At 49.3% G+C, this 13,185-nt stretch overlaps 1 protein-coding gene across 1 annotated transcript; it reads left to right on the top strand.

Annotated features, from left to right (window-relative positions):
- The first annotated feature begins 3,966 nt into the window (after window positions 1-3,966).
- Window positions 3,967-13,185, top strand: LOC109862236. Its single transcript, XM_020442226.1, has 2 exons — window positions 3,967-6,328; window positions 13,070-13,185. Exons 1-2 carry the CDS (start codon window positions 3,967-3,969, stop codon window positions 13,183-13,185), a joined length of 2,478 nt encoding a protein of 825 aa, XP_020297815.1.

Genomic DNA, 13,185 nt, shown 5'->3' with positions numbered 1-13,185 from the left:
AGCGTACCATCCACTTTTATACGAAATTACTATGGTAGAATTATGCATGCTGCGTGTAAAAGTGAGCAAAGGATTCGCTGCCCACAGAGCGAACGCTGCCTCCGCTACTTGTCGATTTGCTCTAGAAGCAAACAGAAAGTTCCATGGGTGCGTTTCGAGTTACGCATGAAACGCATAGAGTGCATTACTATTTTGCAGCGCTATAAAATCGTTTTGTCAATGCGCATAAAGCGCTTTGATAAATTGGAACGATTTCCTGTGCGCCTGTGCGTTTTAAGAGGATGCTAAACCGTCCTGTTTTACCCTCATGTCGTATTTGAAATTTTTTGTGAAAACTATAAATTGAAATAAAAATTGCTTCTCCAGAAATAAAGAAAATATAGTAAAAAATGGGATAAAGCCTAAAAATTTAAGAAGAACAAAAAAAAGTTTTAAGACTGTTATCACAGAACAACAGTTTTACTTTATATGCAAAATTGGCCATATAAATTCAGATAAAAATAACTTCATCCCAATCTAGAAACATAGACAAATATTTTGAGTGCTTCGAAAAAGATTTTGAAGCCTTGTGAGACAAGAAAAATTCCAAATACGATTAGTACAATTTTAGCAGAAACGCCAGTGTTTTTACACCCGTCATACACCATGTAAATCTTTTTGCTTACAATAGGCGTTATTTCGGGTGATNTATGACGTTCTAATATGCACTGTCAGTACTAAAAATCTATAGCATATGTGACGTAAAATATAGATATAGACTTTTATTATTGTCAGTGATTATCAGAAGGCAGCTATAGTAACCTAATTTATGTAGTGCTACACAAACAGTTTTATATGCGTGTATTGACGTCTATCTTATACCGAACAAACACATAACGGTTGACATGTGTTTTTATGTGGTAGGTTAGGTTAGGTTAGATGATGTTTATTGTTATTTTTTTTCTACGGAAGAATTAGATAAACTAAAACAATATAAAAAAAAGATAAAAAGGGATAAAAGTTATTTACTCACAGTGATAGATTGAGGGTTAGGTTTCAAGCACAAAATTGGGGAAAATAGGAAGAAACCAGAAAAGTGCATAGAAAGTGAGAATACATGAAAGATAATTACATACAGAGCGTGAAGAACAAGTAACTTTTGAAATATTTAAAATATTAAAATGCATAAAAATTTTAAATATAAATAAATACAAAAAAATAATGAAATATTTTATTTACTAATATTTTATTTACTTAGAAAATATTAAATAAACAATACAGAATAATGAATAAGTAATAAATCTACATTAAATATTACATTTACTAACTTTTTACAAAATAAAATAAATGTATATAAAACAAAACATATTACATTTAGCTCTCTTTTTCTCTTTCTCTCTCTCTCTCTCCTGCTCTTTATTTTACAACCTAAGAATATTTAGTTTAATAATACCAAGAAAAAGAAAACAATACAATACACATCAATGTAAAATATTTATTTTTCAAAAATATAACAATATTGTTCTTATATGTATTGTATTTTTTTCATATGTTGCCGACCATAAGATACATATAACATATAGATATTTCTTTCTTTTTGTTGTACGTACAAAAACACTTAATACAAAGTGCACAAGTACATTGGCAATTTATATTAAAACTTCAACATCTTTGAAATATTTTAATTATTTACTTTAAAATTAACTTGTTTAAGTAAATTATCTAGAAATTATCTTGTACAGTATAGATAATTCATATTTCTCAGACACACAATTAGATACATAAAGTTCAGGGTAAATAAGAATAAGTTGCTACATAAAAACGCTATTGCAAATCATGATTTATCTATGTCTCTTTTTTTCACAAGAAAACGTGAAATAAATATATTTTATTGTTCTAATTAGTAATACTGTGTTGTACAAGTACAGTTTCATAGATTATTGGAAACAATATTTATAAACCGTAATTGGAACGATAAGACTTATTAGATATTTATTACATGATGTTTTGTTAAAAAAAGTGACGAAGATAATTCATGATTCGCGACACCATTTTACGTTATAACCTTCTTTTATTTACTCTGAATTATATGTATCTACCTGTGCGTCTGAAAAATATGAATGTCTATACTGTAAAAGATAAACTACAGGCACAAATTTATTTCCAAAAGTTAATTTTAAAGTGACTATTTTTTAACATTTTTAAGATTCATAGATATAAATTGGAATCAATGTAATAGTACAGTTTCGGTTTTTTTTTTTTAATTTTTCTTGTAATTTTTTCAGATTCCTCAGTTTTTATCGAACTCCACGTCACCATGTAGCAAAACGAAACTGTACTATATATGTATATATATATATAACTTTGCTATTAGACATTTTCTTCAAAATGCATTTTAACTGAAGATATTAGGGGGGTCAATCCTTGTATGGTTTCAAGCAAGGAGTAAGATGATGACCTTGACTTTGATCTTGACCATGTCCTTTAAGGTCATTTCAAGGTCAACCTTATTTTTTTAAATAGAAATTTCTACATTTTATTGCATAGTTTTATAGCTTACCTCGAGAGCTTTCCAAAACGCTATAATAAAACAGTTTTTCATTAAGTACTTTTTGAGCTATAAAGGTTTGAAATTAACAATTTGTTAAGTGGCGTGTGATTCCGGCCACTTAAGGCAAGAGTGGCGTGTGGGTTCGGCCAGTTAAGACAAGAGCAGCGTGTGGGTCCGGCCAGTTAAGGCGAATTTTATTTTAATTGGTCAGCTTGGGCAAAATATTCAATTGTATCAAACAATTCACAACAAATGTTCAAATTATTGCCCTTCAATAGCCTGGCAATGTGCCAATCTGTTATTACCAGTGTAACGGAGTTGTGCTATGCGCGGCTTGCTCGGCCTTCCGCCTGCCGGACAGCTCGGTCAGACCAGGATTCGGAAAAGGGGAAGGGAAAGATTGCGACACGTTTGATTTATGCTGTAATAAACTAAGCTTATATTCTTGAGTAGGTAATGGTTTTACAAAAGTTAGGTAAGTAAAATACGCGGTCTTAGGATTGCTTCCACCGGGTAGAATCACGCGGGGCCTTCGCCCTTGCGATGTAACGGTTTCACGGTCGCTGATTAGTTCGCGCTAGCTTCTACGCACGGACGGTCGAATTGGTAACTTCTCTGCTACTGGAAGAGGAGACGCGAATATGTACATAGATGGGGTTCTTATTGACTACGAGGTGATGGGTGTCCGTCGGTGGACGCAGAATCGTCAGGTCGGTTTTGCGATTCCGGCGAGAGATGTTTCCAGAAGCCGTGAAAACGGCTGTGTCGGCGAGCCGCGAGAACGACTATTGATGAGCCGTGAGAACGGCTATCGGCGAGCCGATGAGGGCGGCTATCGGTGGTGCAGTGACAACGGCCGTTTTACTCCTTGGGGTTGTAGGGCCGTTGGAGAGGTTGCGCGTTGCTGCCGAGCCGGTGTCCGGCGTCGGTTTTCCCCCTTGGTCAAGACCTTAAGGGCCCGGGCGACTTTCCTCCACCTTGTCGTGGTGTCCGGGCTTAGGAGCGGTGAAGCGAGGGGGCTATACTGGCGGGGAATCCTTTGATTCCCTGGCAGGGTCACCCATGCCAGGAAGGCCCTTCGCGGAGCTCCTATACTAAGAGAGGAAATAGAGGAAGGAAAACCTCGAACAAAAACCGGGGGATCCCAGCCTCGCTTAGCACTTCTTGCCGGTGCAACTGGGATAGGGGAGTAAACCCTGACTGCAAATCCGGGGCGTCCGACTCCGTCAGCCACGGCGCAATCGGACTAGGGGAGTAAACCCTGACTACAAATCCGGGGTGTCCAGCTCCGAGAGGCGCTTTCGGGTCGGCCACTGGACTAGGGGAAGGAAAACCCTGACTACAAACCCGGGCAGGACGGGCTCGTGACCTTTGGCCGGGGACCGTCCTAGGAGAAGGAAAACTCCGAAATTAAACCACCCATATACATTATGGAAATGGACGACAAAAAGGGCGGATTATTACCGGACCAGGGTGAACGGACACCCAGGTCCCGGCAGTTCGGGGGTCAAGACCCTGCCCCCGTTCGGTCGTTATCCAGCGAAGGGTTGGCTGTCTCGTGCGCTGCAGGCGAGGCAGTCTCTATGGCTACTGCAAGCTCCCTGGGGGAAATTCCGTCTATAGATCTAGACGAGTATTTGGGCGATGATACGCCGACGGCACGGTCTCCGCGTGGGGAATCACCAGCGGTGACTTTTACGGAAGAGTATCAACTCCCGAGCAAGGAGAGGGCGTCGACCAGCAGACGCCAAACGCAGAGGGGCGCCGGGAGCCAGTCGGGGGGAAGCGGTGTTAGTAGCCGCCCCGGCCCGAAATTTACCAAGACTGGCCCGCTGCCGACAAAACCCGGCAAAAAGATGTCCTCCCCACTTTCATCCAAGGGGGGGAGAAAGAGTAAACCGGTCCGTGGGACCATGAAGAGGCGCCGACAAGCGGATCCTGAGGAGGAGTCGGAGGACTCCTTGGGATCCGACATGGATGTTCCGGGGGAGGAATATCGAGATCTGCCGCCGCAGAACATCGCGGCGAGGATGGGGGCACGCCTTGATGAGCTTTACCGTCTCCAAAAGATTAGCAAAAATCTGAAGGGGACGGTGAANCGAAACATCAAGACGTGCATCGTGGAGTTGCGGGCTCAACGAGATGCCCTGGTGGACTGTGTCCTGGATTGGGGGGACGAAACGGCCCTCCGTTTAAAGGCACAGGTCGCCGAGAGGGAGCGAGATGACCTCCTCCGGGAGAGAGCAACTATCTCTGCGGAACTTGAGGCACTGAGGTCGGAGATCAATGACCTCAAGGTGGAGAATGTCAATCTTCTCGTCAGTGTCTTAAGGTTGGAGGCGGACATTGGTCGGGCAGCTGTTTCCCGAGAAATGGCGACGGTTTCCGTTCAGACGGATGTTGCCCTGACGCGGGAGCAACTGGAGAAGGAGGCCGAGAGGAAAAAACCAACTATCCTGTCGGTGGAAGCAGTTCCGGCGGGGAGCAAGTCTTTACTGCCCGGAATCGTTCCTCCCCCTGCGAGTCGTAAGGAGAGGAAGAAAAGGGAGGCTCCGGGTCCGCCGGATATGGCCGTACCGGCCAAAATAGCATGGGACGAAGACCAGCCCAAGGATGAATTTAGCCGCCGGCTGCAGGAGCTCACAAAAAGTGTGGCTTTATTGCAGGAGCAGTTGGCGGCAGTAGTAAGGGGGGGCCCTCCTCATAGGGGGACTCCACCCACACAAACGGGGAGGAAAGACCCACCCCCGGCCCCCCGACAGCATAGCCCCGTAAGATCTGCTATGCCGGGGGGTGGAGAAGAGTTTCCACCCTTCACATGGGTGGAGGTAGTGCGTCGCGGTAGGCGCAAGGGCAAAGCCTCGGTGGAAGGACCGACGAAGGTTGGCGTCCCGGGTGCTTCGGCAGGGGTAGGTGGGGGGAGGGGGTCTCCTCCTCCTCCTCCTCCCCGGGCGGCACCGAGACAGNCAATGCGGCAGCGCCAACAGCCGCAGCGGCTAACACCGCCGCAGCAGCAACAACAACAACGGAGGCAACCGCAGNGGGTGAAACCTCCGAGAAGGAGGCCACCGAGGACGGCAGCAGTTGCCATTAGGTGCATTCCCGGCAAGGACAGCAGCCGGGAGTATGCGGACGCCATTCGTTTGGCGAGGGAGCAGGTGTCCCTAACGAAGATAGGGATTGGGGACATCCGCGTCCGTAAGGATATGGGGGGAGGCCTCCTTCTGGAAATTCCAGGGGAAGGAGGCAGTGAGAAGGCGGACCGCTTAGCAGAGGCGTTGTCGCCGGTCCTCTCTGGCAGGGCGGTGGTGTCCCGCCCTATGCGCAGGGGTGAAGTCCGGTTAACGGGGCTACATGCCTCCGTTAACCAGGACGACATCATTGCGGCAATGACGACGGGGGAGTTTGGGCCCTGCAGGGGAAGCGACATTTCCGTGGGGCCTATTGCCGAGGGCCGAAACCGTATGGGCTCGGCCTGGATAAGGTGCCCGGAGGCGGTGGCCATTAAATTGGCTGCTGTGGGGCGACTTCGGGTTGGCTGGTCCAGCGCCCGAGTCGTCCCACTTGAAGTGCGCCGACTCCAGTGCTATAGATGCCTGGAGTTCGGCCACGTACGGCAGTCCTGCCGTAACGAGAAGGACCGCACCCGCACCTGTTTCTGGTGCGGGAAGGAGGCTGATCACACGGCGCGCACCTGCACGGCTCCTGTGCGGTGCGTGCTGTGTGACAGCAGAGGCCTGTCCACCGGACACAGGATGGGAGGCCCATCCTGCCCTTCACGCCTGAAGGGCAGAAATGGTAAGAGAAACCCCCCGGAGCGGAGGACCGGGGTGGCTGCTTCGGCAGAAAGGATGGAGGTGGACCGCAATGATAATGCGTAGTATTCTACAAGTTAACGCAAATCATTGCGGTCCGGCACATGACCTGCTACGGCAGGTCATGTGCGAACGACGGGCGGCTCTCGCGACGGTCGCGGAGCCGTACTACACCGGGGAGGCTCCGGGCCGGGCGGTCGACCTGGATGGTGTGGCGGCGATTCAGTGGTCGCCCCGCGTGAGCCGCTCGATATGTGAAGTGGCGGAGAGGGGCCACGGTTTTGTGGCTGTGCGTTGGGGGGAGGTAGTGGTGTTTAGCTGCTACTTTTCCCCAAACGCAAGTAGGGCAGAGTTCCGCGAATCCCTCGATGCTCTCTCCGAGAGCATAGAGAGGGTGGGCGGGGAGTCCCACCTGGTGCTGGGCGACTTTAACGCCTGGTCCACACGGTGGGGCTCCGCCTCCACAAATGTGCGGGGGAGAGAGGTCGAGGGATGGGCTGATAGAGCCGGACTGTCCCTTCTTAACCGAGGAACGGTAGCAACATGCGTTCGGCACCAGGGGTCCTCCGTTGTGGACCTGTCCTGGGTGTCGGCGGCTGTGGCCCCGCTGATCCGGGGGTGGAGGGTCCTCCGCGAGGTGGAGACCCTGTCGGATCACCGTTACATCGGCATGTCCATGGTCGATGGGGAGGTGGGTGCCCGCCCGAGGAATCTTTTTCCTCGGTGGAAGCGGGACCCATGGGACATGGACATGTTCGATGCGGTGGTCCGGGGATCAGCGTGGGTTGTTGCCGCCGGGGACCGGGATGGGTCCTTGGCGGAGGAGGTTAAGTGGCTGGCCCGCGTGTGTGCGGACGCGTGTGATGCGTCAATGGCCCGCGCGGGTCGGCCGGGACTTCGCAGGGCCATGTACTGGTGGTCGGCGGAGATCGCGGATCTCAGGACCCGGTGCATGGTCCTGCGCCGGCGATACACCCGGGCACGAGGGCGTCGTCAGCGCGACCCGGATGCCGTGGAGGCCTCGCGCGTCCATCTGCGCGAGGCACAGCGTGCCCTCCGTCGAGCCATAGCGACGGCAAAGAGGGCGGCATGGAAGAACCTCACGGATACCTTGGATAGGGATCCGTGGGGTTTGGCATATCGGGTGGTGCTGGCACGCCTGAGACCATCCGGCCCGGGTGTTACGGAGTTGCTGCCGGTGGATGCGGTCCGGGAGTTGGTCCGGACTTTGTTTCCCCTCCGGGAGGAGGCCCGTCCGGGCCCTCCGGACCGCATACCGTGGCGGGAAGATTTCGCCGTGGGAGTTGATGAACTCCGCGAGGCAAGTCATCGCCTGCGGGGGCGGCGCACTGCCCCGGGCATGGACGGGATCACGTCCATTGCCTTGGCGCGGGTGGCATTCTTGGCCCCGGAGGTGTTACTGCGGTGTTACACGCGGTGCCTCCGGGAGGGGTGCTTCCCGCGGGCATGGAAGGGGGCCAGGTTGGTGCTGGTCCCCAAGGCATCCCGCCCGGGAGTTGCCTCCTCGTCCTATAGGCCGCTATGCCTCTTGGACGAGGTGGGCAAACTTTTTGAGCGGGTCTTGGTGACCCGCATCGAGGGGGTCGTTCGGAGAAACGGGGGCCTGTCCGACCGACAGTATGGGTTCCGACCGGCGCTCTCCACGTGCGACGCGGTGTTCCGCGTTCGGGAGATCGCCGGGGCCCATCTGGCTCGGGGGAGGACGTGTGTTGCGGTTAGCCTAGACATCCGCAACGCGTTTAACTCCTTGTCCTGGGGTGGCGTCCGGGCGGCTTTGCGGGATTGGGGGCTTCCCATATACCTGCGGGCCGTCCTGGACGACTACCTCTCAGACAGATACGTCTATTATCCCTGTCGGGATGGGGAGTTGAGGTCCCACGCCGTCACCTGCGGGGTGCCACAGGGCTCTGTCCTGGGGCCCCTGCTGTGGGACCTCACATACGACGCGGTGTTGCGGGTTCAGCTACCGCGGCACGTGGACGTCGTATGCTACGCCGACGACACACTTGTGTTAGCGGCGGGCTGCGACGTCCGGGAGGCGAGACTCCGAGCGACCCTCGCGGTGGCCGTAGTGTCGGATTTTATATCCACACTCGGCCTCGCCCTGGCCGCCCATAAGACCGAGGTGGTCCTGTTCCGCCCGCCGGGGGGACGGCCCGGGGAACCGGTGCAAATAGGGGTTGGGGAGGCCCAGGTGGTCTCGCGACCATCTATGAGGTACCTGGGTCTCCTTGTTGATGAGGAGTGGTCATGGAGGGACCACTTCGCATACGCGGCGGAGAAGGCCGGACGGATGGCGTCGGCGCTGTCCCGTCTGCTCCCGAACGTTCGGGGTCCTGGGGAGGCTGCGAGGCGGCTGTACCTGGGCGTCGTACATTCGGTTTTGATGTATGGCGCCCCGGTATGGTGGGAGGCACTCGGTCGGGGCCGTCTTGGGGCCCCGTTCAATCGGGTGCAGAGGGTGGTGGCTCAACGGGTGGCCCGGGCCTACCGTACGGTCGCGCTGGAGGCAGTGCGGGTGGTGGCCCGTGTTCCTCCAGCCGACCTGTTAGCTCGGCAGTACGCCGAGGTCTTCGTCAACATCCGCGAAAGTAGAGCCCGGGGCGTTGGGCCCCCCCCGGATGGTGGCGACGCCATCCGTCGTCGGGCGCATCGTCAAATGATGCGCAGGTGGAAGGAGAGGGTGGTTGCCCCCTCTCGATTTGGCACTAGGGTGCGAGAGGCCGTTGGCCCGGTGTTGGAGTCGTGGGTGGGTCGGAGACACGGGGAGGTCTCCTATCATCTCACCCAGATCCTCACCGGGCACGGTTGCTTTGGGGACTACCTTTGCCGCATAGGCAAGGTAGTTTCGCCAGCGTGTGCCCATTGTGGCGCCGCAATGGATTCCGCTCAGCACACGCTGGCGGACTGTCCCGCTTGGGACCGGGCACGGGCCGCCTTAACATCGGCGGCGGGCGGGGATCTTTCACTTCCGACGCTTGTGCGCCGGATGTTGGAAGATCCTGACGCGTGGCGGGCTGTGGTGCATTTCTGCACCACTGTAATGTCCGCCAAAGAGGATGAAGAGCGTGCCCGGCAGGGGCAGCCCCGTAGAAGGCCGAGGGGGGGCGATTAGCCTCTCCTTTTTCACTCTTTAGTGAGTGATATGCTTTGTCCCTGCCCCCGCTTCGACCGGCGCGGGAGCAGGAGTTCGCGCGTCTGGTTGGGTGATGGGTAGCGGACAAATAGCTGCAGGTGGAAAGAGCGGGGGCTCTTTTCCACCATTGCACGCAGCACTAGACACGATGGTCAGGGAGCGTGGTCCTCTCTGACCATCAAGAAAACCAAGAGGGTGGCGACACCTTGGCCGCCAATGCACTAGGGAGGGTTCCGAGAAGTATAGCCGCAAGGNTTTCCAGGGCCCTCCCTAGCAGTGCAGGAAGACCACCGGGGAGNTTTAGTTGGTATACCTCCCAATTAATTTGGGAGGGGAGTCCAACATAACCCTGGCCCCTCCCCCGAGGGGTCAGGGTATGCGTAATGCATTTCTCCCCGTAAAAAAAAAAAAAAGACCTTAAGAGGGGGACGATCGGTGTGCTTAGGTCCACGTCCCAAGCATGGTGGGTACGGGATCCTCCCGAGTCTACACCTCGGAGAGGAAGGACGGGTTCCCTCGAGTCAACTCCTAGGGAGGGAAACGGTCAAGAGTCTTTTTAAGTCAACACCTCGGAAGGGAGGATCGGTCTTAACCGAGTCAACACCTCGGGGGGATCATCGGCGTGCCCGAGTCAACTCCTCGGAGCACGAGACTAGGAGCTTGGGTATCCTCCCGAGTCAACACCTCGGCGAGGAAGGAAGTGGTGATGCCGAGTCAACACCTCGGTGATCGGACAGAGTCCCTTGAAGGGCGGGTTGTCGGTCCCGAGTTAGCACCTCGGTGGCCTAGGAATGCTTCCGAGTTAGCACCTCGGCAGCAGGAAAGATAGGAAAGAAATGGTCCTCGGACCAGTTTTCGACCGCTTTTTATACCCGGCGGGGCACTTAAGCTTCGTCCGGAGGGCGGTGTGCGGTGCGCGTTGCGCCGGCGCGGTCTGGCGCGGCGGCGCTCGTGGCCGCGGTGTGTTCGGTTTTGATAGACGGTCGGTTATGTTCGTGTAAAATGGCACGGGTGTAATCGGTACAGTACTTTATGTGGTCGGCGCGGTCGGAAATAATTATACAGTAAAATAGGATAAGATATAATATATTAATAATATAATAAAAAAATATAATAATAATAACAATGATAATAATGATAAAAATGATAATAATAATTGTAGTGACGGGTTTGCCCCGTCACACCAGCTAAACCCGCATTCCGGTACGTTTCCGGCAGTATTATTTCTATCTCTCGAGTTATTCTCCCTCTTAAATCATCTAAATCTTGAGGCTTGGTGGCATAAACTTTACTTTTCAAGTAACACCACAAAAAACGTCAAGTGGAGTCAAGTGCGGAGACCGAGGTGGCCATTCAGTATGACCTCTTTGCCTTATCCACCAGGTCCTGAAAGACCTCATTCAAATATTGACGGACAATGACACTATAATGAGGTGGAGCTCCTAACTCCACCTAACTATCCTGTTGGAAAGAAATTTCATCCATATTTCCACCAGCTATGTCTCGAATAGCTGGAACAATTTGTTCGCGAAGCATGACTGTGTATACCTGTGCTGTCAAATTGCCTTCAATGAAGAAAGGGCCAACTGGTTTACCATTAAAAATACCAGCCCATATGTTAACTTTTTGTGGATATTAACACTAGATATACCAGCTATTTAAATATAATTATAAAAAAATACAAAAAATATATTTGTTACAAATATATATAAAGTAACATTAAGTTCATAAAATGTATTCTCTACTTATAGCTACAAAAGTCATAACATCATTTCGGAAAACAAATGTTACATGCAATAGGAATTTTGAATTGAAATTGTACGACCAGTCAAAATAACTGGTCTGGTAAATCTAGTGTTAAGTATGATTGTCTCTTTTCCAGTGAGGATTCACGTCACTCCAGTACCTACAATTGTGTCTATTTGCATTTCCAGTCAGTTCAAATGTTGCCTCATTATATAAAACAATATTATTTAGTAATAGAGGATCGTCGACAATCATTTCCATCATAAGATGAAAAAATTTGATGCGTCTATCAAAATCGTCTTTAGACAACTCTTGGCACAAATGGAGTTTACATGGATGCCATGTATTCAATTTCAAAATTTTACTGACAGGTGCATGACCGATTTTGTGTTCTTGTGCAACGCGATTGATGGAAATATGGGGATTTTCAACGAAAGACTGTAAAACATCTAATGCCTTATCATTATATGTTGCTGTTTTACGTCTACCAGATTTTGAGCGGCTTTTACCGCTACTAATGTCCTCGAAACGTTGAATAGTACGGATTACAGTACTTTTAGAGATCCTATTATTTTCATTCCGAAAATTTTCATTAAATAATCGCGTTACTGTTTTATACCCTCTTTGTTGATCTCCCTATCTTCGCATCATTAACAGTGTTATTCGATCTTTTTCAGAAAGCTCCGGCATTCTTAATTAGAGCAAAGAAGAATTAACCAGGTAAGTGATAGGAAATTGATCTAAATAATTAAGTAGAGAAAAATACTAATTATTAAGTGTTGATCTAACTATTGATTTGGTTATTTCACCCAGCACTGACAAAAAGCTCGTTAAGCAACTGAAAATCTAATAAATCAATTAATAATTTTTTCGAAAAATTTCTGGGCTATTGGAAACACAATGAAGATGTTTGAAACAATCAATTGAAGCGCAATGGCTTCTTTTAGTACAGACAAAATTTTTGGGGCTGTTTGTTTTCGTCCACAAGGTAACTGCTGCTCGCTAAGAAGAAGACAGCACTGCATCAAAGATTACAATCAGTGATCCGTATTCTTTGCTCAAGAGCTTGTACATTGGTGCCTGCGAGAATGAGAGAATAAAAATGGGCCCCGCCAACGCTTTCGGGCAAATTCCCGCTAACGCCTTCGAACATCATTTAAGCAACTTTTTGCAATCACCTTCGAGCAGTTTTCCGCCGTAGCCTACTAGCATAACAGCGTGAAACCGTACAACTTTGCTATTGGACAATTTTTTCAAAATGCATTCTTACTAAAAATAGTTTGAGGATCCGACACTTTTTGATTAATGTATTTTCTTTAAACCAATTAATTGGTCTCATTATTCTGCGCTCAAAAGTATTAAGGTTATGATTACTAAAACCTAAATAAGTTTTTAGAAGATATTTTATATATTGTGTCAAAAAATTGTTAACTTCAAACCTTTATAACTCAAAAAGTACGTAATAAAAAAATGTTTTATTATAGGGTCTTGGAAAGCTCTCGAGATAAGCTATAAAAATATGCAAGAAAATGTAAAGGATTCTATCTAAAAAAATAAGGTTGACCTTGAAATGACTTTAAAGTACATGGTCAAGATCATAGTTAAGATCATTATCTTACTCCTCGCTTGAAACTATACAACTTTGCTATTAGACATTTTCTCCAAAATGCATTTTAATTGAAGATATTAGGGGGGTTCGATATTTTTCGATGACCCTGTATATAATCTTACCTTATCGATATGCGTTCGGCGCGAAGTATTATTGTCTATATGGCTGCGGCACAAATGTATACGACGCTATCGTCGTGAACGACGGCATAGACATTGGTATGGTCATGGGCATTGGCATTGGCATGGGCATGGGCATGGGCATGGGCACAGGCACAGGCATAGGCATGGTCGTCTGTGCGTATTGTGGCATGGTCGGCACTGAATAA

This window comes from Pseudomyrmex gracilis, unplaced genomic scaffold (genome assembly GCF_002006095.1).
Source record: "Pseudomyrmex gracilis isolate BER0280 unplaced genomic scaffold, ASM200609v1 scaffold_1528, whole genome shotgun sequence".
NCBI lineage: Eukaryota > Metazoa > Arthropoda > Insecta > Hymenoptera > Formicidae > Pseudomyrmex > Pseudomyrmex gracilis.
This window is presented reverse-complemented; position numbering and strand designations above follow the sequence as displayed.